This window comes from Penicillium manginii (genome assembly GCF_028828005.1).
Source record: "Penicillium manginii strain IBT 31320 chromosome Unknown utg000008l:1.0-3226943.0:1.0-3228205.0, whole genome shotgun sequence".
NCBI classification, from domain to species: domain Eukaryota; kingdom Fungi; phylum Ascomycota; class Eurotiomycetes; order Eurotiales; family Aspergillaceae; genus Penicillium; species Penicillium manginii.
This window is the reverse complement of record NW_026643109.1, coordinates 2,488,230-2,513,454: the sequence shown is the minus strand read 5'-3', so window position 1 is coordinate 2,513,454 and position 25,225 is coordinate 2,488,230. Positions and strand designations below refer to the sequence as shown.

The following is a 25,225-nucleotide window of genomic DNA, read 5'->3' as shown; positions in this document are numbered from 1 at the left end:
GAGAACACACGGAATGGAGCCAGGAGATGAAGAAATGCGCTATCTTCTTTTTCTCTGGTGTATATGGTATAATGGCAGTAGCGGCGGAGACGTAGCCTCCAGCAATCGGTTCCCCGGACATTAATTCCCGTGCCATTCCTTGAGTTCCTTCTCTACGAGAAGTAAGAAATCCAATGCAAGATTCTGTGGCAACTCTGCCTTCGAAACACGAGCATCCATCGCAAGACCCACTACCTCTGGCCGATTGTAGTTTTCAAGTACCCAGGCACCGGCATTGATTTTCGACCTCCATGTGGACGTTTTCGCATAACTCAACTCACGACACGCATTGAGAACGCCATCAGATGTTATGGGGTCATTTTCACGTTGCCAGGCCAGAGATTCAATCATGCAATCAAATATAAAGTCCAACCTTGGAGCAGCAAAAGTTGTACTGGGAGGTGGACCAATGAGCGACTTTCCCAATTCACGACCAATGGCAATGTCAAGCAGAAACCAGAATCGAGGCTCAGTTCTAGCAGTCAGATTCAAGTAGTCATCCATATCCTTTCCCGTATTGAAATTCATCTCAAACACAGGGCTGGCTGTTTGCTTGGCAGCATTGTCTTTAGTGAAAAGGACGAATTCAAGTTTGCGTGCTGGACAGGGTAGAGCAGCATGGCCTATGGTGCGAGAAAGCTTGTGATAATCAGGTATTGGTGCATGGACGATCGCATAAACGTCAACGTCACTGGTACCAGGCTCATATGCGCCGTAGCCAGCAGAGCCAAAAAGGTAGACAGCTAACAGATTTCCTTCCAGTTCCTCTTGTAGACGGGTGACTAGGCGGTGTAAGTAAGTGTCCAAGATGAACTGGCTTGATGCTGCTTCGGCTGACATATGGTCTAGTTGGCCTAGTGATTGAAGAGAATAATTAGCCATCTTGGCTATATTCACAGGGAAGTTTCACTTGGCTTGACTGTCAGGGAGCCTCAGGGTTTGATAATGTCAGTGTCGTAAGAGAGCCTCATTGAACTTGGTGAATGGAAAGGAGAACGAATAATTTCAAACTTGAAAGATGGATCGAGATAGCCCTGCCACTTTAAATAGAGCCCCGGAGCACTTGAGAACAAGCACGCTGTGGGATCCACGGCGGGATACCCCACCACCCTGGGGCACAGGAATCCGGTTAAGTGTGTGGCGGTGAGTTTGATAACTTGCCCAGACTATTAATAACCACAATTGTCGCCAATTAAATCGAGGTGCATTTGACTAATCGAACCACTTGTCGGAGCAGCTGTGGGCCCAAGTAGCATACACGAATGAGATAGCAAAGAGTCTTGATTGTGAACGTCTCCGTTACCATACGATTTTGTATGGTAGCTCGGACAATCTATCTACCGAATATTACAATCACGTTACTAAATACAACATATGACAAAACAAAGCTCCACATATTCCGACACACCCCCTCAGCGTTCAACGACGCCTAAGGTTTTCCATATCAGCGTGTTGAATGCTGAACCCTTGTTTTCAGGCCAATGAATGGCTTAAATGGGCAGTTGAATAGCCCAAGGTGGCAGCAACTGCCTCATCTATCGATGTACGAACGAATATTCTGCATTCGAAGCATACCGACGAATTTTTCATGGTTCTGTGATGACAGCGCCTTCGTGAGGCCATCGGCTGCCATCTGACCAGTGGGCACCCATTCAATGTGGATGCGTCCTTCTGAAACCTCCTGCCTCAGCCAGTGGCTATGAATGTCAACATGACGAAGCTTGGTGTGCAGTTTGACGTTGGCATTGGAGATCAGATCAACCGTTTGTTGGTTATCGCATTTCAAAATAATGTGATGGCTAGGTCTGAAACCTAGGTTGGTGAGCAAGCGCATGGTATATTGAACAGATCGCGCTGCATCAGAAAGGGCCAGAAGTTCGGCCTCAGTGGTAGACGTTGTTACTGTACGCTGCTTGGAAGCTTTCCAGTCGACAGGACCACCATATATCTGGCAAATATAACCAGATGAGCTTTTCCGATCAGTGTTATCACCATATGAGGCATCACTGGCAAATTCCACTGATTTTAAGCCGCTGCAGGGGCCATATTCAATTGCCAGGTAACGGGTCCAGTACAGATAGACTATCACACGGTCAATAGCATCAATGTGCTGTGGCCCTGGATTAGTGAGAAACTGGGCCAATTTGGCAGTAGCTCTGGCAGCATCAGGTCTGGTGATTGTGGTGGCATATTGAGCTGAGCCTAGTTTGGTGGAAAATTCCTCGATCCTGGCCTTATCTGGTAGGCCATCATGAAGCTTCAACTCTTGCCCAGGTGCCAGTGGTGTGGTCACCCTTGAACGATGGTTAAGATGGTATCGGATAGCTATCTTTTCAATATAGGCATCTTGGCATAACCAGAGCTTCCTGTGCTCTCGGTCTCGAATGATACGTATGCCTAGGAACCAGCGAGCATCACCATGGTCGGTGAGCTCCCAGTTAGCATGGAGGTAACGCTCCAGCTGTTCGGCTTGATGCCGTTGGGATGGATCACTAGCAATAATGATATCATCCACATAGAAGAAGACAATAATGTCTTTTCCAACGAACACGCAGGGGTCCTCAGGCAGCGCAGTTAGTCCTATCTTTCCTAGGACACCTGAGGCCTCCTGCTGCCATAGCTTCGGGGATATTCGAAGTCCATATAACGCCTTTTCGAGCTTCCAGCATAGGCCGGGTGGCGAGTTTGAACCATCCGGAAGCTTGGTATACACTGTTTTTGGTAATGTGCTGTTGAGGAATGCATTCACAGCATCCAATTGCCTAACATCCCAGTTGAATGCGGCAACGAGGCCAAAAATTATGCGTGCAGTTCGAGCGGCTAGGGTAGCGGCTCTCTTTTCATCTGATGTTACCCTCTCAAGATCACCGCGTACGCATAGACGAGCTTTGAACTTCCGGAGATTGCCATCTTGATCAAACTTATAGTCAAAGACCCATTTCAATGGCAACACCTGGACAGAACAGTCATTCGGTTCTTTGACCTCTTGGAATGTTCCCTTGGTACGCAGGCTATCGGTCTCACGGGCTGCGGCAGTTAGGAAGGCCTCGCAATGAGGATGACGGAGCATGTCCTTCCAATTCTGCGGCGGTGGTGGTAAGTCATCACGATGTTGGTGGTGTTTTTGTTCGGCATTGAGGCCGGTGGCAAATGCGGCCAATAGCTCCTGAGGCTCTTCTGCATGGTCCTCATGGATAGGAGCAGCGAAATAAGCACAGTCGTCCCGGTGGGTTGATCTCCGCTCACGACGACCTTCTAATATATTCGACTCTTGCACAGTGGAATCGATATTTCTGGGCGCCACAAGTGGTGGCTCAGGCGGCTGATCTGGTGGGGCCTGTGTGAGTTCTTGGTTCAATTGAGCTTCACTGTCCGATAGTGGCTCTGGTGTAAAAGAATCGAAATTCTGCGGAGACTGCTCAGGCAGTTGATCAACGCTTTGATAACTCTCCACCCCTTCAGTCTCTGCAGCAGGGTTTCCGGTCGGAAAACGATCATGTGACGGTGTAGATAGTAACGACGGCAATTCATCGTCAGGGAATACTCCTGGTAATGTATGCTCAGAGTGATCATCCGGTTGCTGGGGCATCCATTCCACAGATGGTGGGGTCAATTCCTGGATTGGTTCCGCACGATCATCCGGTTGCTGCAGACCCTTAGGCTCAGGTGTCCGATATGTCGTCTGAATTGGCGCATAGAATTGACGTTGCTCGGCTATAAAAGGATCAAATGAATGGGTAGGCGGTGCTGGTTGGCCAGGCTGTGGCATCACTGTGCTAGCCGTTCCAGGGCCAGTCACATGATCCATCCAGTTATCTGTCAACCCTCGTTCTTTCAATATTACATGATCAACCTCACCCTTCGTCATAGCATCTGCTGCAGGAATGGGTAATGGCTCCTCCTTCCAATATTCAATATTTGGATGCCAGCGTCGCGATTCATCGAAAACTGCATCTCGCACACGAATGATATCGTTCTTCCGAGGTCTCCATATTCGCCAGACATTCGATGCTTCATATCCGACTAAGAAGCCGATTTCAGCGCGCGGACGGAGCTTATTTCGTTGAGGAATTCGGTCCAGACGAAAATAGGTAAGACTACCATATATTCTGAGACCAGAGAGATCTGATTTCTTAACTCCATCAGCATCCAGTAAAGCGCGAGCTTCATCCCAAGGCACAATCCATTGGGATTTATCCTTCAAATAGGTCGGTGTGCGATTCAATATCCATGCAGCTGCCATGACCATCTCGGGCCACAGAGCTTCTGGCAATTTGCCCTCAATTCGCAGCTTTCTGGCTTTCAAGGTGATCACACCCCCTGAGCGCTCACCTGGTCCATTCATTTCCGCATGGTGTGGTATGGTGTGGGTGATAATGAAGCCTTCTTGTTTTAGCTCTTTTTCCACATCCTCCCTCACAGCCTGCTCGTTATCCGCATGAACTGCTATAATAGGCAATTTCAGGACCTTCGTTGCAAATGCAAGGAAATGCCTAATGGCCACGACCGCGTCATTTTTGAATTGGTGGGGATACACCCAATGGAAACGAATTCCAGACACATAGAAGTGTGTGAAATATTGCATCTTATTGTATGCAATTGGCATGACCACAATGTCATAGAAAATTTGACCGTATCGGCCGAATTGACGACCCCAGGGACGACGTGAAATTTGTCGTGGTGCCTGAGATAGTCGGCAGATCTCGCAGTGAGACTGATCTCCATGATCAGGAGTTGTGGAACCATCTATCTGGATTCCATCCACAAGCTCAGCAGCTTTCTTGACTGTGATTGGCTGAATATGACCTAGCCTACGATGCCACACATCAAATGATGCTTTCGAGCTTCTTGATGAAGACGATTTCCGCGCCGCCATCGCGTACTGCGTCTCGCATCGTTCTTTCCTAGCGGTAGGACTGACGGATAGTCATGCTGTGGCATCACTGGCCGGTTGGTCAAATAGCCATAGACCAGCTCCACGATCATAGGTTACTTTGGCAAAAGCACTGCTATTAGCACTGCGCATGCATCCACCGTTCTCATCCCATCGGCAACCTCTAGCCTTCGCTTGACTATATGAAACCAGGTTGACATGAAAATCAGGGGAATATTTGACGTTATAGAGTCGGACGACACTTGGTCCACCAGTGATAGGGTCAACACAGAGCATTCTGACAGTTCCAATACCTTCAACTCGTGTGAAGCTATCGCCAGTTCGCATAGCCGCCTTCCTCACAGTATATTGATCAAATAGGCTGCGATTATTGCAAACATGAATACCAGCTCCGGTGTCCAATATCCATCGATCCCTAAGGTTCATTTTGGCTGTAGTGTTCATGGCCAGGTTATCCTCCTCGGGATATTCGTCATTCGGCAACGTTAATGCAGCAATTGGTGCTGATTTTTCGGCAGAATAATTGCCAGAACCGGTTAGTCCATTGCCATTTCCAGCCGTTTTGGCTATCTCTTTGTCAATGAATCTCTTCCAGTTGACGTGCTCTTTTAATAGACGTTCCACACGTGCCATTTTATCCTGATCCGGTGGTTGCCAGCCCGCAGTACGAAGCTTCGGGTTCACATAGGCGCATTCCCATGGTTTATGAGATCGATCCATACACATACAATATCGTTCTGCAAGAGGAATGTCTTTCAACGTTCGCTTCTTCCGGTTCGGTGCACTGGCAGCGGCACTAGGCGTGGCCTCCTCATGGTCATGGAGTGTGGAGAAGGCATTATTTGGTCTACTTTGTGAGACCTGAATACTTAGAGCAGCACTAAGTGTAGCTGGGACTATCGGTGGTGATGGTGCCAATGCATTGCCATAGTGCATACGATAGTGGTCAAGGAATTGAGACACCAATTGACCATTATCCAGCTTCTTCTTCTCATGAACAACCAATTGATATTGGCCAGTATGCCAATTCGGTACGAGATGCCTTACTGCCACTAGGAAGTCCTCATTGGCTTCCGGACTGCGGCCTGCTGCTAGCATGCGATCTCTCATTTGCTCCCATCGGCGTGCCCATGCTCGAATATCCTCACCCTTAGCTGGTGGCACTTGAGAGTATCTAGACCATCGCTCACGATATGTCTCGTTTGTTGTGTTTGCATTCGAGAATCGATCTCTGAGAAACCTCAGTCGCTCATACAGAGTGCTAACACTATATAGTCGTTCAGCCACAGTGGCATCGACTGACTGCATAATCATACGTCGGATAGCAGCTAGTGCTTTACTCTGCCGTTCCCATTCAGGGAATTCCATCTTGTATATTTCAATAGCCTCTGTACGTTCCGCCTTCGTCAGATTTCCCCAATCTGGTCGTTCAGGCCGTACAATCGGTTCAGGCCGTTCTTCATCGTCGGCTTCGGGGTCTAGGAGGTCCCATATACCATCGGTTTCGGCCTGTTCTTGGATATAACGAATCCATCGGAGCCAATCGGCATCCGATCTCAGTTTAACACTCTGAGGAGCGGAGACTATGGTTGCTTCCATCCCAACTAAGTCGTATCGAACGATCGTGGTCGAATAGGGGTACACAGCGGTTCGGACAGCTTCAGGGGTAAAACGACACTCGGAGGTCAACAGTGGTTGAATTGAGTGCTGGGAATAGCTTCAATATTGATTAAATAGATATTTCTTCCAGGCGAACCGGGCTCATAACTGTCGGAGCAGCTGTGGGCCCAAGTAGCATACACGAATGAGATAGCAAAGAGTCTTGATTGTGAACGTCTCCGTTACCATACGATTTTGTATGGTAGCTCGGACAATCTATCTACCGAATATTACAATCACGTTACTAAATACAACATATGACAAAACAAAGCTCCACATATTCCGACACCACTCCTTTAATGCTTGAATTTCCTACGCGAATTAAATATCCCACTATCACCTCTAGAAAGCTATCCCCAGCTTAGAATGCCTAGCTATATTATCATCCTCCATGACTCGGAGGCTATCCGAGTTTCTAGGGCTTATAAAAGCACATTTGTGAAACAAATCTCCCATGACATTACTAGTATTAGATTACTCGCATACTATGCTAAGACTATAGCTTAGTGATATTACTCCATTTCCGCTCTTTCAGTAGACATTAATTCACTCAAAGGCCTTCCCGTCCCCGTCGACCCCGGATATTCCCTCGAACATTGCGAATGAGAATCCACCGTTTCCGTCTTCGAGACACGCTGATATTGCTTTAACTTGGGCTCAATTGTAGGAAGCGGGGATAGCTCGTCCCTGTGATGATTCGATGCAGGTGTCACTTTAGGTTCCCTCTGACGGGACTTTCGCCGGAACCAGAAGAACATTCCTATGGCGACAGCTAGTATCAAAACACCCAGTGGAACGCCAAGCCCAATACCGATTTTGGCCGGTGTTGATAGACCCTTGCTATGCTGAGGAGTCGATGTAGTCGTCGGCGATGGAGTCGATGTTGTCTCCGAACTGGTCGTAGAGGTGAGGGAGGTAGAAGTGAGGGACATGGAAGTTGAAGTCGAGGTTGTTGCTCCGCCACTTGCAGTCGTGAAGGAAGATCCAGCTTGGAAGTTGTACGAGGTTGGCGATGGATCATCTGTGTATCTCTTCGAAACCCCGAAGTCTGTACTTGAAATGTTGTTGCCATACGCCTCCCCGTCGGCAGTAAACGGCTGAATCATGAAGCTGCAGCCTCTCTCCACGTAATTGTCCCGAGTCGCTGTCCATATGTAGCTGTATTTATTGGATGTTTGACCTGAAAGATGTAATCAGCCAAGGCCATGTGAAGAAGCCAAATAGAATCATGGCTTTCTCACCTTCCAACGGGTAGTCAATATTACCACAGGTTTCGTAAAGGGAAATTCGCGGGGCATTAACAGTCCAGGTTACATTCACCTGGTCTGCCACAATGAAAATCTGATCTTTTGTTGGGAAAGTGAACTTCCCCGCCATACTGTCGGTGTCGTAGCTATTAAGAGAGGAAGATTTCTCGGCGGCAAAGGGCGGCTTACTGGGGCCTGGAGGAGAGCAGGGCCAAAGTCATGCGGGGAAGGGGAAATAAGAAAGTGAAGTTGGGGGAAAGGGGCAGAAAGTAGTTTGGCGAGGGGTTTCGAATGATCGGGGCGTTAAAAGACTGGAATTTGGAATCACATGAGGCTAGAGAGTAGCTAATGGCGTAGTTCGATCGTGAACCCTGTCTAGTGCAGCGTGCTAATGCACTAAGAATCTCCACCCGAGGATATAAATGGCGCAAAGTCTGGTAAATATGGTCAAAGGCAGTGTAAGGACTCAGATAATTTGAAAGACAGCAGTAGTATTGAACTAAGGTACTAAGCTGAGAGAGAGAAGAGAAGAAGGAGAGAAGTTACCATCACAACCATCTACACATGAGCGGCTGTCTGGGTCACATGCTTAGTCACGTGCCAGGCACCGAAGGCTTCAATCGTTACAGGCAGTGTCAAATAGTTGACTATCAAAAACCAATGCTTTGTCGAAGGGTACTGACGCTTTCAGGTCGATTTATGATCACTCGAAGTGCAATAACCAGAAATAGGAATTGAATGCCAAGATAGGTGAAAGGGAAGCCATCATTACTCATCAAATCAATTATTACTATCTGGCTACATACTGCGCTAAAAGAGAGCACTTGAAGCACAATCATGATCAAGGCTTAGCACCAGCAGGCTTGACAGACGCCTGCTGAGCTGTATGCAGCAACCCCGGAGCCAAGGCACTGCGCTCATCAACTCCAGAGCCCTCGGCGTACCGTTCAACACTAGAGGCTCCTGTTAGCAATATACTCGTGGTCAGTTTGAAAACGAATGAACTCACAGGGATAACTCCGCAGCGAGAGTGTCGTTCCGAAATGCCTCGCGAATATCAGGCACGTTACTCTTGGCGACATTGTTACCAGCGACACCGGGCTCACTGCAATTATCACCAAGCCACCTCTTCTTCAAAGCAATTTCGAATCCACTCTGGTCGACGGAATGCTTGGCGAGTTCACACATGTCGACGGCACTGAATTTGTAGATCTGAGCGGCAACCGAGTATTCCTCGATCAGGGGTTCCTTCGTGAATGCGAATTGCAACGGGTCATCGGTTGACAGGGAGACATTGAGTCCACGCTTGAAGAAGCTGGCACATGGGTTCTTGTCGTAGGTGAGGAACAGGGCATTGTTACTCAGCGGAGACATGGCGATACCAATCTGGTGCAAGTAGTAAAGATATTGAAGCAGAGGGACCTTGCGCAGTAAGATGCCGTGACTGATACTATGGCACGCAAGGAAGCCCACGGCCAAATGGTCTGGGTCACCCGCTTCACCGCAGTGTGGCCGGAGCACGAACGTGTTGAACCCCCGGCGCTTCCGCCATTGGTTGAGGGACGCGATGTTGGCGAACATGAAGTACAGCCAGTAGCTGTAGGGGGGATTCTGCTTAGTATCCCAGTCTCGCGGGATGGGATACTTGCGGTAAAAGCGGCGCTCCGTTTTGCTTTCGTCATCGACACTGTCAAATCCAACGACGCGTTGCAGGAAGATGTGGAGCTTGGGATGGCTGGAAGGATCCTTGGTCACCTCAAACAGAGGTTGGAAAACATTGGTGATGACCTGTTCGAAGTTTTCCATCATACCGCTGGACTTGTAGACATCATAGAGACGGGGCACTTGAATCAACCAGCGGACGTTGGGGGAGAACAGTTTGTTGTCGACCACCCACGCGGCCAGCTTGTCCCACTCGTCGGGAGATCGTCCATAGATGGAGATTCGCCATTCGACCATTTGATATTTGCTGGACTCCAGATCGGAGATGACTTCTTTCGTAATCTCGGCCAGGTATCGGCCCTTGATGTAGTTGTCTGTCTTCAAGAAGATTTCACGGAGACGAGATTCGCCAACGGGGTTGTATTTGAGATTGAATTTGTCAAAGCGATGGAAAGAATCGGTGTGAGCCTGGGAGCGTGTTAGGGCCATATAAGATGGAACAGCGGATGGGGAAACATACGTGCATATCCAAGGTATCAATACTGAGATCGTAAGCAGTCAAGTTGATACTTTCAAATACTTCTCGCAGAGTCAGATGCTTCCCATCACGGAAGAGAACCACCTCATCGGGGGATTTGCGCATCTTGCTCTTGATAAAACGAAGCAAATGCTTCTGATTCATACACGCCGAGTGATGAACGTGAGTGTCGACCTTTCGGACGTTGTAAAAGTCACGGTGGGGGACTTTCTTGCTGTCTGCGACTTCCTGATATTCATTCAAGAGGGTGTACAGCTGATACTTGCCTTCCAAGTAGGAGAGACGCTTGAAGGCAAAGCTCTTGGCCGGTCCGTCCGTCGAGACATCCACCACGGCATCCAAATCCATGTAGAAGTCCCGCAACGAGGGGATGTGAACGGCAGGCTCTTTGGCGTCTTCCGACTCATAGACCTGGTAGACACTACTCCGGTCCAAACGGTATGTCCAATCCGATGGGCCGGGAACGGGCATCTGCTCTTCCAGATCGAAGTCTTCACCAATATCCTCGCCCATCTTTCTCTTCTTCTCATTTAAATCAGAGGAGCCCCCGGTGGTCCCCGGTTGGTATTCCTTACCATCGTCCCAAGCGGGCTCTGGCGGTGGTGGGTAGAGAACCCAGTCAGGTGCATCACGGGGATTATCTCCTGGTCGTTGGAGCGAAAGTTCCATATACTTGGTTCGACGATCCAAGAGACCCTTAATCTTGCGGTAGATCGAACTCAACTCGGAACTCACAGGATCACCACTTGGTGCGAACCCATTGGCACCTTGGGGGAGACCACCAATGCCGAGGCCATTCCCTTGGAGGCCTTCTGCCGCGGCGATGTGTGAAGTCTGGGCGGGACTGAACGTGGCTGCATGGCTTCGAGCGGCGAGATCTGCGGCCAGTTGGGCACTGTTGGGCTGAGTACCATCGCCGCCAGTCTGGGATACGGTAGAAGGATACCACTCTGCGTCAAGCATGATGGAGTTTCCTCGAGGGCGAGAGGAATCTCCGTGGAACGAGCTACTTCCTTCGTTGGACTCGACGATGGAGCTATTTGTGGGCACCGGGCTCACGGGGACACCTTGAGCGGTGTTCTCGCCCGATCCAGCTCCTGTCTTCGAGGCCTGTTGGTGATGTTGATAGAAGAGTTTTGCCTCAGCGTGACTCATAGACTTTTCATAGGCATAGTCGTAGGTTGCAGTCTTCTGTTGCTGGTCTCGAGGCCACAACTCGCCGTTATCATCCTGTGACGGGTCCGAGTCCTCGCGAGAAGGAGGGACGGTGGCCTCGTCGCCAGAGCTGAAGTAACGGGGGTATTCATCGTTGGGGGTGTTGGCATTTGAATCAAGACCAAGGTCGGGCCCGAGTCGAGTTGATCCCATGACTGTTGTTGATCGGTTGTGCGCCACCGGAGCGAATGGAGGGGGAGGGGAAGCGGTGGCTTTGTTTCAAGGGAGGGAATTGGAGGTGGTGAAGTATCGGATTATTGGATCATTGCGGGACGGGAGAATGGGAGCTGTAAAGTGAATATATATATCTGCAGTCGATAGGTATGTTATCTGCGATAATGATTTTTTTTGACCCTGTGATCCACACCGGTGAGCCTCGCAGGTCCAGATCGGGGTGGGGTGGAGCCGATCGGAGGGAATGTTTGGATGGATAGATTGATTGGGTATCAATGGGGGGGATCTTGATCTTGTTGATCTTTGTGGTGTTGTGATTGAGATTGAGTGTACGAGAACGATTAGGGATTTAGGGGAGAGAAGAGGAGAGAAGAAGAGGATGTTGATAGGAAGGAGTGGAAGTGCAAGTGGAAGTAGATAGGCAGGTGACTTAGCTATGGTAAGTGAGGAAGGAGCGGGACATGACGTCCCCGTGGCAGCAGCGACCCAGTCAACTCCCCCAATAAGGCAGTCACGGGCAGTGGGCAGTTCCACTCGCTCCTTCCATAACAACAACTTCCACTTCCACTTTCCCCAAGTCACTTGACTCGCCAACTTCAACTTCACCTTTACATCTCCCCACATTTGCATATCACCTACATACTCAGTGGACTATTTCACCCACTGTTCTACTTGACTACTCACAGGTATTGCCCATCCCCTGCAGCTACCTGCCCCTCACTGCACGAGGCATCATCATTTCCCCTCCACCTTCTGGAACAGGAACTGGAGCTGTGGCTGAGTCCGAGTCTGACTCTTGGGTGCCTAAACTGATGCTGATATACTTTTTGAACAGTAAAACAGTCAATCAACAACTTCTCTCGACTCTTTACTGGTGCAAATACTCGATTTCTCTTTCTCTTCCTCTCCCCTACTGCCACCATGGCATCTCTCAACCTCTCGACCAACGGTCCCTCCATCAACAAAAGCTACCAATCTGTTGTTAACGCCACTCTCCCATCCGGCTCTCCAACTTATGGTCAATGGGCCCTGTTCTCCGTCTCCGCCCCACTAGTCAATGCCTTTCAACAGGATGCCGGAAACAAAGAGAGTGTCCTGAAGGTCCAAACCACCGGAGGTGAGTGACCACAGCCGCCCATTGTGGCAATTCGAAGCCCACCGCAATTGTAATTGGAACACTGACTGATAGCAACCAGACGGTGAATTGGACGATCTCATCGAAGAGTTCTCCGAGGGTCGAGTTCAATTCGCCTACCTCAAGGTCATTGATCCCAACACCGGTCTGCCCAAGAATGTATTGATCGCCTGGTGCGGTGAGGGTGTCCCTGAGCGGACAAAGGGCTACTTCACCAGTCACCTGGCCAGTGTTTCCAAGTTCCTACATGTAAGAAACCAGGCGCCCGCATTTGTGGCGCATCCTTTCAATCTCATCGCCGAATCTCAGACTAACCATCTGCTCTCCGCTCAAATAGGGGTACCATGTGCAAATCACAGCTCGCGCCGATGGTGACCTGACCCCCCAGGGTATCATCCAACGGGTCGGAGATGCTTCGGGCTCCAAGTACTCGGCTTCATCACAGGGTCCCGCCGTAACTCCCGCTGCCAACCCCCGCCCTCCCGTCGCGACTAAACCCGCCTTCACCCCGTCCCGATCTGGCGGCATTTCCGTCCCAACTCCATCAGTCGCCCGCCCTTCCGTCTCATCAAATGTCGATGATGATGGCTGGGGTGCCGATGCTCCTCCCGTCACAAGATCTCAACTTGAAAAGGTCCAGCCAGCTTACCAACCTACCCGCGTGAACCTGCAGCAATTGAAGTCGGAGAACCAGGCCCCCGCCCCACGACAAGTCCCCACGGCTTCGGGAAGCGGTGCTGATGTGGTGGGTGGCGGCTACCAGCCCATCGGCAAGGTCGACATTGCGGCCATTCGGCGACAAGCAGCCGCGTCAGGTGAGACGAAGGATGATCGTCCTTCGATTGTGAAGGGGTCCTACGAGCCAGTGGGCAAGGTGGACATCGCGGCCATTCGGGCCAGAGCCCAGAAGCCCGAGGATGCCCCCGAGCCCACCAGAAGCCCTGCTCCTGTTCCTCAGAACGAGCCCGTGAACTTGCCCGTGCGACCGGCGGTGGTGGAGAGCTCTTCTGAGCGACTGACATCTTTGCCCAAGCCCAAGGTCGCCAACAAATTCGGAGGCGGCCCGTCGTTCGGTGGCACCAAGCCGCCTCTTCCTTCAGGATCCTCGGCCGCTGTTGCCCCCGCGCCTATCGGCAGCGCCAGCCGTACCTTTGCCGACCAGGGAGGCAAGACTCCGGCCCAGCTCTGGGCAGAACGCAAGGCCAAGGAGCGTGGTGAAGCTCCCGCTCCCGCTCCCTCCGCGGAACCATCGCAGCCCATCCAGAGCCAGGCCAGCGGTCAAAACGAGTGGAAGAGTTCTTACGCTGGCAAGTCTTGGGCTACCGTCCAGACCGTACAGGATCGGGCGGCCCCCGAAGTGGCTGATGTGCGAGCCAACGAGCCTGCTGAGTCGGCGCAACCTCCCTCTCACGTCCATGATGTTCGTGACCAGTTCGCCCCGGAGCCCTCGCAGCCCGCTCCTCCTCCCGTCCCCCAAGCCAATCGTCCCGTCCCAGCTCCCATTCCTGTTCCTATCCCGGTGCCTGGACTCCCTGCTGGGCCTACAGAGCCCACCGAGCCCGAGGAGGAAGAGCACGATCGTCAACAGGAGCTCCCTACTCCTCCCCCGCAACCGCGCTCCCCCACTCCCCCCCACACCTCCCGTCCGCGAGAGCTCCCCCATCCAAGTCGCGATGCCCGTTGGCCGCGGTGTTGAAGAGCCAGCCGTGGCAGATGCTCACGAGGAGCAGGACGCTCCTCCTCCCCCGATGCCCGTCCGGAGCCTGCAAGAGGCCATTCCTGACGAGAGAGATCTCGAGGAGACCCAAGACCTTGGCCGTGCCACCGCCGAAGCCACCGCTCCTGATCATTCCCAGGGCGGAATTCGGGCTCAGGTCCAATTCGACTACGAGAAGGCCGAGGACAACGAAATTGAACTCCGAGAGGGTGAGTTCGTGACGGAGATTGAGATGGTGGACAAAGATTGGTGGTTGGGTGTTAACGCTCGTGGAGAGCACGGTCTCTTCCCTGGAAACTATGTTGAGGTTGTGGAGGATGACGAGGCCGGTGCGGCTATCCATGAACATGCTCATGAGCCTGTCCGTGAACCTTCTCCCGAGCCTGAACCAGTTCATGTCCCTGCCCCCGCGCCTGTTCCCGCTGCTGTGCCCGCCCCACCCCCGTGGCACCAGCCAGCTCGAAGGGACAGACAGCGACTGCGCTCTATGATTATGAGGCAGCAGAAGACAACGAGATCAGTTTCCCCGAGAATGCGAAGATTCTGAACGTGGTAAGTGATTATATCTGCTCCCTTTTGCTTTACCCTGAAGCCCTAAAACTGACGTGTGACGTTAGGAATTCCCGGATGACGATTGGTGGCTTGGAGAGTACCATGGCAAACAGGGATTGTTCCTGCCAACTACGTCCAACTGGATTAGATATATTCTCTGTCCCTGTCACTCTGTCAATTCCCGTACGATTGTGCCTGTAAATAACTTAGCAATCAATAGCAATGCAATAGCAATGAATAGCTATCAATAAACAACAGTACTTCAAAACTAGTTATGACTACCCTAATAGTAGAGTCATTGAGTAGAGTGGGCCTCCCTCATCACGTGCCACCTACCATCAACACTTCAACTTCCCGCGACCTCCTCCGTTCATGCCGCGCGCGAGGGTCCCTTCATTTCTATTCCTTTCTTTTTCTTCCCTACTTCCCTGCCACTATCGCCCTATCCATCTCGGGCTTTTGGTCCTTTTTGTCCCTTCACTATGGCTGCGCTGGGCGAGGATCTGCTCGTCACTGTGAACAAGCTCCAGGACTTGGTCTTTAACACCATTGGCAATGATTCCCTCGATTTGCCGCAGATCGTGAGTGGATCCCTCCTGCAGAATTCATGTTTATATCACGCGAAAGAAGACACTCGTGTTGACTAACAATCACCTCTCAGGTTGTCGTCGGCTCCCAATCCTCCGGCAAGTCGTCCGTCTTGGAGAACATCGTCGGACGCGATTTTCTACCACGTGGAAGTGGCATCGTCACTCGTCGCCCTTTGATTCTCCAACTCATCAACATCCCGAGCGATCGCGACGATCAAGAACATGACGAGATCAATGTCCCTCACACCGCAGCCAGCGTGGCTGGTCACTCCGAATGGGCTGAATTCCACCACCAACCCGGCCGCAAGTTTGACGACTTCCTTCAGGTGAAGCAGGAAATCGAGGCCGAAACCGCTCGCATTGCTGGAAGTAACAAGGGCATCAACCGACAACCCATCAACCTCAAAATCTTCTCTCCTCATGTCCTCAACCTGACCCTGGTCGATCTGCCCGGTCTCACCAAGGTGCCCATTGGTGATCAACCATCCGACATTGAGAAACAGACGCGTACCCTGATCCTGGAATACATCGCCAAGCCCAACAGTATCATTCTTGCTGTTTCCCCGGCCAACGTCGACCTGGTGAACTCCGAGGCTTTGAAGCTGGCCCGACAAGTGGATGCCATGGGTCGGAGGACAATCGGTGTGCTGTCCAAGCTGGATCTCATGGACCACGGCACCAATGCGATGGATATTCTGTCCGGTCGCGTGTACCCGTTGAAGCTGGGCTTTATTGGTGTTGTCAACCGTTCTCAGCAGGATATCCAGTCTGGCAAGGAGCTCGCGGATGCCCTCCGAGCTGAGGCCGACTTCTTCCGCCACCACCCTGCCTATCGCAATATGGCCAACCGATGCGGAACACAGTACTTGGCCAAGACCCTTAACTCAACTCTGATGTCTCACATTCGGGACCGACTACCCGATATCAAGGCCCGCCTCAATACCTTGATGGGACAGACCCAACAGGAATTGGCGAGCTACGGCAACAAGCAGTTCAGTGGACCGGAACACCGTGGATCCTTGATTCTGCAGCTTATGACCCGGTTCGCATCGTCTTTCATCTCATCCATTGACGGAACCTCTTCCGAAATCTCGACCAAGGAGCTCTGCGGTGGAGCTCGGATCTACTACATTTTCAACGAAGTCTTCGGAAACTCCCTCGAAACCATCGACCCTACCCACAACCTGACCGTGTCGGATATCCGCACCGCCATCCGCAACTCCACCGGTCCTCGACCCAGTCTGTTCGTTCCAGAACTTGCATTCGACCTGCTAGTCAAGCCCCAAATCAAGCTCCTAGAGTCCCCCGCCCAGCGCTGCGTCGAGCTCGTCTACGAAGAGCTCATCAAGATCTGCCACACATGCGGCTCGCAAGAACTTGTTCGCTTCCCTCGCCTCCAAGGCAAGCTCATCGAAGTGGTCTCCGACCTCCTCCGCGAGCGTCTGGGCCCTTGCTCAGGCTACGTCGAATCACTGATCTCCATTCAACGAGCCTACATCAACACAAACCACCCCAACTTCCCTGGCGCCGCAGCAGCCATGGCCTCAATCATCCAGAACAAGCAAGAAGAAGAGCGCAAAGCCGTTTTAGCCGAGGAAAAGCGCAAGCGCGAAAAGCGACGCATGAAGGAACTCGGCGCCGCGAACGGGACTGCCAACCCGGAAGAAGAGGACGCCCAGTCTGAGAAGAACCACCTTCCCATCCGCAGTCAGTCGTCAAAGGGAGGACGCAGCTTGTCCCCCAATGTAGGCCGCGGTGCAGAGAACGGCATCGCAGCGACATTGAACGGCACTTATGGACAGAACCACGCGACTGGTTTCGGTGGTCAACCTTCTACCCGTGACTCATTCTTGAATTACTTCTTCAGCAATGGTGGTGCAGGCGGTACCAGTACCGGCACGCCCGTGTCCACCCGCTCAGCGCACTCCGTCGAGCCAACTATCAGTCAAAGCCTCCGTCGCTCCGAAATGCGGTCTCCACCAATGCAGGCTGAAGAGTATCCGGCTCCGATAGATTATGGAGCTGATGGATCCAGCTTCGTACGTTCATTTCCTCCCCCCTTTCCAGCCTGAATCAAACTAACAACATCAGCCCCACGAAAACGCCGAACCAACCCTCACAGACCGAGAAGTCCTCGAAACAGAACTAATCCGCCGCCTAATCTCCTCCTACTTCCACATTGTCCGCGAAACCATCGCCGACCAAGTCCCCAAAGCAATCATGCACCTTCTAGTAAACCACAGCAAAGACGTCGTTCAGAACCGCCTCGTCAGCGAATTGTACAAGGAAGATCTCTTCGGCGAATTGCTGTACGAGGACGACGGGATCAAGGCCGAGAGAGAGAAGTGTGAGAAATTGTTGGAGACGTATAAGGAGGCCGCTAAGATTGTGGGTGAGGTTTTATAAGGTCTTCACCAGCCTTTTGTGTTTTCAATAGGGGGACGTTGGATTGATGGTTGTGCTATTTTATTATCTTGATTGCGTGGGTTGTATGTACAATTATGGGGCTGATGCACATGCTCGTGATATACCGTTTCTTCGAGTTCCAGTGTCTTGTTTTGAATTATCTTGTAGAACATGAATTGATGGTTCCAACAAGGGATGTCATTGTATCCGCCCGGTTTACTCTACATCATCGGACCCTGGAATAGACTCAGAGTATCTAGATACGAGTGTGCCCTGTTTAGAAATCGGTGAATTCAGTCTAACAAGACACAGTGCAACCACACGCCCGTCTATCATACCCAATTCCAATTCCAAGTTGGAATCGAATGTCTCTTTTGATTTGATGCATCCGATCGGGCGATCATATTGCCACCCTCGCGGCTTGCCACCCCCTTCATCTCATACAAGTAAATTTAAAGGTGTAGAATATGGTCTCAACTGTGCCTATCTCCAGTTTGGGTTGCTAGATGGTTAATTGAAGGGTAATGAAGTATCACAAATTAGTACACGTTTCTCTCGGTGTGCCAATACCTGGAGGCATGTGGTCAAACTTGAACACCTTGTATAGGACATTGTGTGACAATTAAATAGTTAGATACGATCTATGGCACTACCTAGGTAGAAAGCCATTTTCTTTCTTTATAAGGGAGAACAGGAGAAGAAATCGAGTTGGAATTGAATTCATTCAAACATCACAACTGAAAACGAAGCGTTGTATCCATGCTCGACAACGAACGCCACAGCAAAATGCCGATCATCCAGTCAATGAAGCACTCGTCCAATCCTGCAGTCAAATTGACTTTTGGATTCTTCAACGCAATCCTGAAATTCCTTACATCAATCTCAGACATCTTCCTATTTGTGTTGAGCCTCAAGGTGTTTCCGCTGGCCTGGCATGTAAGCATAAGCACCCAACCATATCAGGCAAAAACTACCTTGGTATTGATATTAAGCTACACAAGGCCAGAAGCTACTACTCTTTCATCTTTCGGAACAAATTCAACAATCGCCCCGTCCCGCTTAGTACATTTCACAAACCCACCATCTTCCAACCAACAATATGGACATCAAACACACCACTAGGCGAAATAGACATAATGGGCCACAAAACCAACTCAACCTACGCAACAGACTTCGACGTCGCGCGAAATTACCACATCTGCTCCCTTTTCCGAACAGGCATGAAATCCTGGGGCGATCTATCATTCATCAATCCCCAAACCCGCGACACTGGCACCAGCACCAGCACGGATTTCAGTACGGGATTATTTTATCCCGCACTCGCAGGCGTGAATTTCACATTTCACAAAGCCATTCGGCCCCGACAAAAGTACGAAATATGTACCCGTGTGCTATCTTGGGATGAGAAGTGGCTACATCTGATTTCACACTTCGTAGAGAGGGGCACTTGCAAGGCTGTACACTTCAGTGATCAAAATGGCCAACCTGATCCGGAAAGGGATACTGGTATTGCGGATTCACGGGATCATGGTCAGCTTGAAGAGGGAAGTCCCCGCGCTGTTATATTTGCTACTGCGATGGCGAAGATTGTTTTCAAAAAGGGGAGGAAAACGATTTCTCCATCTCGGTTCTTGGGTGATTGTGGTCTTCTTCCTCAGCAGGACGGTGATTGGAAGGTTCCAGTTCAGGAATCGGTTAATCAGCCTCGTGACGAGAATGAAAAGGATCATGAGAATATGGCCAACTTGAAGATTGGCGAGACTATTGAAAGGATGAGAGCTGATGGATATCGTCTATCTGAGCATTTGAACAGCCTCGAAGACGGATATTCTTTTTACAATGTGAATGAGAGTGTATACTTTTCCAAGTGTTGAGTGGGACTCGGAGGGAGCATTGGGTTTCCCTCGACTTCAAATTTGACTTAACTTGGTTTGCATATCCACTGGCATGGCCCACTGGCAGTTTCAAGTTCTTTCCAAGGTTTGATGACCAAAGTTCAAAACTGTAAAGCCCTACCTCCAGGGCTGGGAATTCATATATAGTCACAATAATTTGATATTTTCTTGGAATCATTCAAGTTCCTCTTCCGTTCCGTCAACCTTGGAAAGACTCGGAAATTCATGTTCACTGTGCGATGATTACTTTGCGCTTATTGAGTGTCTCTGCTGACAGAAACAGCTCATATTTTGTTGCCAAAACCCCCCTATACGCCTTGACCAATGTCGGAAGGGCTTTAAACGTGCGTGTTGAACAGGTAAATATCATTGAATATTGCCGTGTTTCCTTTTTATCCACTTTATGCGTGCTACACACGAGGGCCTTGCGCCATGACCTAGATGGCTTTGCTCGAAACACCTCCCCTAGGCGGCCTCTCGACGACCAGGGAGGCAGCTGGCGAATTAAAAAAAGGGCTCACTATATTATGAATGGGAATGCTTAATCATACTAATCACTGTCTAGTACGAAATTCAGATTGAAATCAACAAGGGGTATAGATCATACTAGTAGGGTAATATACTCGATTACCCTGGTTCTCCATATGGGATACGTAAGTGAGATAGTTAATAGGTTATTAAACCTAGCAAGCAAGAAAGTAATTTCTCAAGGATCCTGTTATAATAGTAAAATCTAAGTTCTACCCCAAGTTTCCCTATTTATTTGATATTTGATCAGTCATCAAATACAACCGGAATTCTATCCGCGACTCCCCGGTCTCGTTCTCAGCGGCGTTGTGGTTCCCGCTCGTTGAAGTTTGCCCCGCACATTACATCTTCCTCGGATATTCCAGTGGGCCGTCAGGATGGAGAAGCCCCGAAATAACTCCAGCTTAGCCATTGCGCTTGATTGTCTCCAGTGCTGCCGAGCCCGAGTCCGAGTCCCTATATATACAGCCGGATATACCCCATGCCACTGCTGGACGAGGTCCATACTGATAGACATTCCGAGTCATTCGCCATAAACAAAGTTGGAATTTTTTTAAAAGTTTCTCGACACTCAACCTTGGAACGAACCCATCCCACCGGCCTTTAACAACCAAAGACCTCGATATACATCCATGATGGGGGTCGAAAGCACAATGAAATCTGTTGGGTCGGAGCTCGCGGCGGTGTTGCCTCAGGGCAATGGCGCTTGGTTCATGCAGCCCCATCTACGGTCCCTCAACTACTTTCTTTTTTCCATGATCATACTTTCCTCAGCAAACGGGTATGATGGTTCTCTAATGAACGGAATCCAGGCTCTTCCCCAGTGGAATCGCTTTATGAATCAACCTTCCGGCTCCTGGCTCGGGTTTATCAATGCTGCCCAGAGTCTGGGCTCAATCTGCTCTTTGCCCGTTATAGCGTGGTCTGCCAATAAGTTCGGACGAAAGAAAACTCTTTTCGTTGGCTACTTCTGGCTTTCTGTAGGGGCTGGGTTGCAGACAGGGGCGCGAAGTCCAACTATGTTCCTCCTTGGACGACTCTCTGTCGGCGCAGTGACAACCTTCTTTTCGATGCCCGCGGCGCTCCTTATCACAGAAACGTCATATCCTACACATCGAGGCATTGCAACCTCTCTGTATAACACAGGATGGTATATCGGTTAGTTTGTTCGACTATCTCGGCACAAATACGTTGTCTAACTGATCAAAACATTCTAGGCTCGACCGTCGCAGCATGGGCCACATTTGCATCACGCGACTATGTTGGCAATCAGGCTAATTGGGCATGGCGCATTCCCTCGATCCTTCAATTGCTTATTCCACTCTGTGCTCTCCCTGGACTTCTTATGGCACCCGAATCTCCTCGTTGGCTGACCGCCGTTGGTCGCCCGGATGAGGCCCGTGCTATTCTTACAAAGTACCATGCCGGAGGCGACGCAGATTCTCCACTAGTGACGTTCGAGATGTCCGAGATTTCCAGTGCGATAGAGAGTGAGCGACTAAACCGGAATTCCACATCCTGGCTTGACCTTGTACGAACCAAGGGAAACAGGCACCGCTTTCTCATTTCGGTTACGATAGGCATATTCAGTCAATGGAACGGCGTGGGTATTGTCTCCTACTATCTTGCACCAACTTTAGCCGCCGTTGGAATCAACTCAGTCACTCAGCAAACCCTCATATCAGGCTTTCTGCAGATCTGGAACTTGATTTTTGCCGTGCTGGCAGCATTCACAGTTGACCGACTGGGACGGCGACCATTGTTTCTAATTTCCTGCTTTGGCATGTTGACATGTTATATCGTCATATCTGGTCTCTCTGGGTCGTTCGATAAAACCGGAGCGGCAAATGTAGGTGTTGCTGTTGTCCCATTTATCTTCATCTACTACGCATTCTACGACGTCGCTTTCACGCCACTTCTGTATGGCTACACTTGCGAAATTTGGCCGGTAAGAAATCTTCGTATCTTTTATGATGAACTGTTTGAGATATCTGCTTGCTAACAACTTCATTTTGGCAGTATGAGCTTCGTGCGCGCGGTATAGCGTCAATGAATATCTCAACTCAAACCGCCCTCTTTTTCAACATCTTTGTCAATCCTATTGCCCTTGAAGCCATCGCTTGGAAATACTATCTTGTTTACGTTGGCCTATTGGTGATAATTACAAGCACGATCTATCTATTCTACCCAGAGACAAACGGTCACAGCCTGGAAGAGATGGTGCATGTTTTTGACGGCGAGGATGCTGTACCCGCTCACTCGGTTTTCGGATTTGCCGGGGATGAAAAGACAGGCGCAGTTTTGCAGGTTGAAAATGCTTAGCTGCTAAATCATGGACTAGTCAAGGAAGCTGGGATGGGTGTAACGTACCAGATGGTTGTTACTATTGTCATGGCGCTGGTGCCTTGGCCGGGTGGTACACACTCCGGCAGCATCTGTTCTTAGTTTCTTTCGCCTCTTCATCTTCATCTTCGTTTCCTCAATCTGATTAATTTTGTTTTCTGATACTACACGCCATTTTTAGCGTCGGACCTGCGCTTTTCGTAGGGGGGGTTTCTGTCCCGAGGTTCTATCGATTGAATCAGCTAGTAATGGCAATTCAGGGGAAATGGTATTGTTGAAAACCGCCCAGGTCAAACTCCAGAAATATACCTAGGTAAGCATTAATTCGACCTTTGAAACCCTGGAACTTCCAAGGGGTGAGCCCTAGACTTGGCGATAGTCAGGTAGGTATCTCCCAATTAAACACTGATTTACGCTCCTACTGGTATGTTATCACTGCATCATTTCCCTTCATTATATTATTATCACTTCGTGGTCATAGGTGTGCTGATTGCGACATTTCCATCCGAAGGTTACTGATCATCGATATCCTATTAGTAATAGCCCCAGGGACATTACGGCACCCTGGGGTTTCAATATCCATGGATGAATAGGTGAACCGAATTGTGATGAGATTATTATGTTACATGAATTTGCTGAAAATACTAGTAGTACCTTCTAGTAGTAAATTCTACATCATGACGGCCCCATCTCACTTTCACGCGATACCACTGCCCAGGTGTAATGAGACATAAGTATCATAAGACGAAAATTGAGGATTGAGAAATATAACATGTTTCTCCACCTAGCTGACACCCCCACCGAGATGCCAGCCCTATGAAATGCATTGAATATGAAAATTACAACTTCATATATCTCAACAGCGGAGCTTTCCTTTTTATTATGAATCATAATATATATTTTTATTAGAGTAAAGAATAAAACGTGGGAAAGAAAATTGATTTGGATAATTATTTGGTAGTATTACAAAAAATACCCTGTAATCTGTATAACTCAGAGAAAAATATATTTCCTGGGTATCTATATTTTAAAAATATCTCTTTACTCTAAAACCTTGGAGACTAATAAGTAATACTATGTAGAGTATATTCTACCTTTAGATAAACTCCTAGATAGAAACTTGTTGAGTTATAAAGTTGTAATTTATCATATTTACTATGTGTTTCGGGGCTGTCAGCTCGGTGGTGAAACACGTTAATACATAGTATCTAGGACTAGATCGCCATCAAGTGCTGTTCGTGCGATCAGCCTTCAAGATCATAGCGTATAACTCTATATCGTCCCTCGCATCTGCGACTGTTGTCTTGGGGGTTCCTCCACTCAGGACACATTCATAAAACGTCTGAAATTCCAAAGTGTACGCATCCTCGTACGTGGGTCGTATCACTCGCTCCTGAAAGCCGCTACGGCCAAAACTTCCTTCAACCTTCTCCCGGATAGTTAAAGTGGTTGGCAACCCCTTTATGTACGGGGAATCGTAGTTGATCCGAATTGTCTTGTCGTCGGAGAAGACTTCGATGCAGCAGTCGAAGGCGGGTATGTTATTGAATCCAGATTCATATGTAACAGGAAACCCATCGTACTGAAATAGTGCGGTCCAGATGCCTGGAGGTGCAGCTGAGGTAGCTAAACAGCTCTTAGGCATGCCGAGCAATTCCCGCATTGCAGAAAGATCATGGCTTCCCAGACTGTTGAAAAAATGTCAGTCGTTCTGTGCTTTCGAGTCGGTATACTTTGCTTGATCCGAGTCTTGACTCACCCCCCCTAGCAACCTCAACATAAACTTGGATGATGGTGTTGCCTCCACGTCAAACTCCTTCGTCAAAGCTTGCTCAAACATGTCCTCTTTCCGCTCATTTAGCTCATCGATATCATCCTTGGAAATATCATCAAACCTTCGAGGGAAGGTACCAGATTGATCCACAAAGTCGGAGTTGGGACCAATAATGTCGCGAACTCGAGCGTACCGTATGTTTTTAATTTCCTTTACCTCCTTCACAGCTTCCAGAAAGGCTAATGAGTATCTTCTCATATAACCCACGAAAACCTTACCCTTGGAGGATGATTCGGCCTTTGAAAGGATATCGATATCTCGGTAGTTAAGAGCTGCAGGCTTCTCTAGCAAGCAGTACTTGTCATACTTCAAAGCAAGGATTGCGTGAGAGACGTGGAAGGCATCTGCGGTAGCAATGATGACAACATCAACGTCTTCCGAGGAGCAAAGTGTATCAGCATCTGTTGTCGTCTTGGGTGACCCTGGGGCTACTTTGGCGGCACAGTGCAAGAGGGCCTGCTGAGAGACATCACAGAGGTAGGTTGTGACAAATTTATCCGACATGTGATTGAGGTTAGGAATGTGAGCCACTTGCGAGATTTCCCCGCACCCAATTAGACCAACGCGGAGGATTGGTTTCGCGGTGCCGTTGGCTTTGTTGACTGTCATGGCTGCGGACAAAGATCAAGTTGAGCAATGTGGAATATCAATGAAAGAGCTTCAGGAAAAAGAAAAGACGAGGATGGGGTTGAACTCGCAGGATCTCGTGGCCATATCGATTTAATCACAATGCCTTATATAATATTAGCGTATCAAAAAAGCCCACGCAGCGTTGAGACATTATTGGTGGTACTTTC

General features: G+C 49.6%; 10 protein-coding genes across 10 annotated transcripts; 4 read left to right on the top strand and 6 right to left on the bottom strand.

Moving 5' to 3' along the window:
- Nucleotides 1-120: 120 nt before the first annotated feature.
- Nucleotides 121-879, bottom strand: N7533_011568 (uncharacterized protein; the record flags this gene model as incomplete). Its single annotated transcript, XM_057108218.1, has 1 exon — nucleotides 121-879. The coding sequence occupies one exon, from the start codon at nucleotides 877-879 to the stop codon at nucleotides 121-123; it is 759 nt and encodes a 252-aa protein (XP_056955596.1).
- Nucleotides 880-3,353: 2,474 nt separating this feature from the next.
- Nucleotides 3,354-3,907, bottom strand: N7533_011567 (uncharacterized protein; the record flags this gene model as incomplete). The annotated part of the gene is made up of 2 exons (XM_057108217.1): nucleotides 3,354-3,376; nucleotides 3,409-3,907. 2 exons carry the CDS (start codon nucleotides 3,905-3,907, stop codon nucleotides 3,354-3,356), a joined length of 522 nt encoding a protein of 173 aa, XP_056955595.1.
- Nucleotides 3,908-5,469: 1,562 nt separating this feature from the next.
- N7533_011566 (uncharacterized protein) lies at nucleotides 5,470-6,781 on the bottom strand (the record flags this gene model as incomplete). The annotated part of the gene is made up of 3 exons (XM_057108216.1): nucleotides 5,470-5,499; nucleotides 5,558-6,610; nucleotides 6,734-6,781. 3 exons carry the CDS (start codon nucleotides 6,779-6,781, stop codon nucleotides 5,470-5,472), a joined length of 1,131 nt encoding a protein of 376 aa, XP_056955594.1.
- Nucleotides 6,782-7,104: 323 nt separating this feature from the next.
- On the bottom strand, nucleotides 7,105-7,969 carry N7533_011565 (uncharacterized protein; the record flags this gene model as incomplete). The annotated part of the gene is made up of 2 exons (XM_057108215.1): nucleotides 7,105-7,772; nucleotides 7,834-7,969. 2 exons carry the CDS (start codon nucleotides 7,967-7,969, stop codon nucleotides 7,105-7,107), a joined length of 804 nt encoding a protein of 267 aa, XP_056955593.1.
- Nucleotides 7,970-8,680: 711 nt separating this feature from the next.
- Nucleotides 8,681-11,407, bottom strand: N7533_011564 (uncharacterized protein; the record flags this gene model as incomplete). The annotated part of the gene is made up of 3 exons (XM_057108214.1): nucleotides 8,681-8,792; nucleotides 8,849-9,969; nucleotides 10,022-11,407. 3 exons carry the CDS (start codon nucleotides 11,405-11,407, stop codon nucleotides 8,681-8,683), a joined length of 2,619 nt encoding a protein of 872 aa, XP_056955592.1.
- Nucleotides 11,408-12,349: 942 nt separating this feature from the next.
- N7533_011563 (putative actin binding protein) lies at nucleotides 12,350-14,827 on the top strand (the record flags this gene model as incomplete). The annotated part of the gene is made up of 4 exons (XM_057108213.1): nucleotides 12,350-12,545; nucleotides 12,625-12,812; nucleotides 12,901-14,143; nucleotides 14,232-14,827. 4 exons carry the CDS (start codon nucleotides 12,350-12,352, stop codon nucleotides 14,825-14,827), a joined length of 2,223 nt encoding a protein of 740 aa, XP_056955591.1.
- A 487-nt stretch (nucleotides 14,828-15,314) lies between these two features.
- Nucleotides 15,315-17,828, top strand: N7533_011562 (dynamin-related GTPase DNM1; the record flags this gene model as incomplete). Its single annotated transcript, XM_057108212.1, has 3 exons — nucleotides 15,315-15,413; nucleotides 15,494-17,461; nucleotides 17,514-17,828. The coding sequence occupies 3 exons, from the start codon at nucleotides 15,315-15,317 to the stop codon at nucleotides 17,826-17,828; spliced, it is 2,382 nt and encodes a 793-aa protein (XP_056955590.1).
- Nucleotides 17,829-18,964: 1,136 nt separating this feature from the next.
- Nucleotides 18,965-19,702, top strand: N7533_011561 (uncharacterized protein; the record flags this gene model as incomplete). Its single annotated transcript, XM_057108211.1, has 1 exon — nucleotides 18,965-19,702. One exon carries the CDS (start codon nucleotides 18,965-18,967, stop codon nucleotides 19,700-19,702), a length of 738 nt encoding a protein of 245 aa, XP_056955589.1.
- Nucleotides 19,703-20,886: 1,184 nt separating this feature from the next.
- On the top strand, nucleotides 20,887-22,872 carry N7533_011560 (general substrate transporter; the record flags this gene model as incomplete). Its single annotated transcript, XM_057108210.1, has 4 exons — nucleotides 20,887-21,409; nucleotides 21,469-22,199; nucleotides 22,271-22,558; nucleotides 22,855-22,872. The coding sequence occupies 4 exons, from the start codon at nucleotides 20,887-20,889 to the stop codon at nucleotides 22,870-22,872; spliced, it is 1,560 nt and encodes a 519-aa protein (XP_056955588.1).
- Nucleotides 22,873-23,819: 947 nt separating this feature from the next.
- On the bottom strand, nucleotides 23,820-25,037 carry N7533_011559 (Gfo/Idh/MocA family protein; the record flags this gene model as incomplete). The annotated part of the gene is made up of 2 exons (XM_057108209.1): nucleotides 23,820-24,282; nucleotides 24,367-25,037. 2 exons carry the CDS (start codon nucleotides 25,035-25,037, stop codon nucleotides 23,820-23,822), a joined length of 1,134 nt encoding a protein of 377 aa, XP_056955587.1.
- Nucleotides 25,038-25,225: the final 188 nt, after the last annotated feature.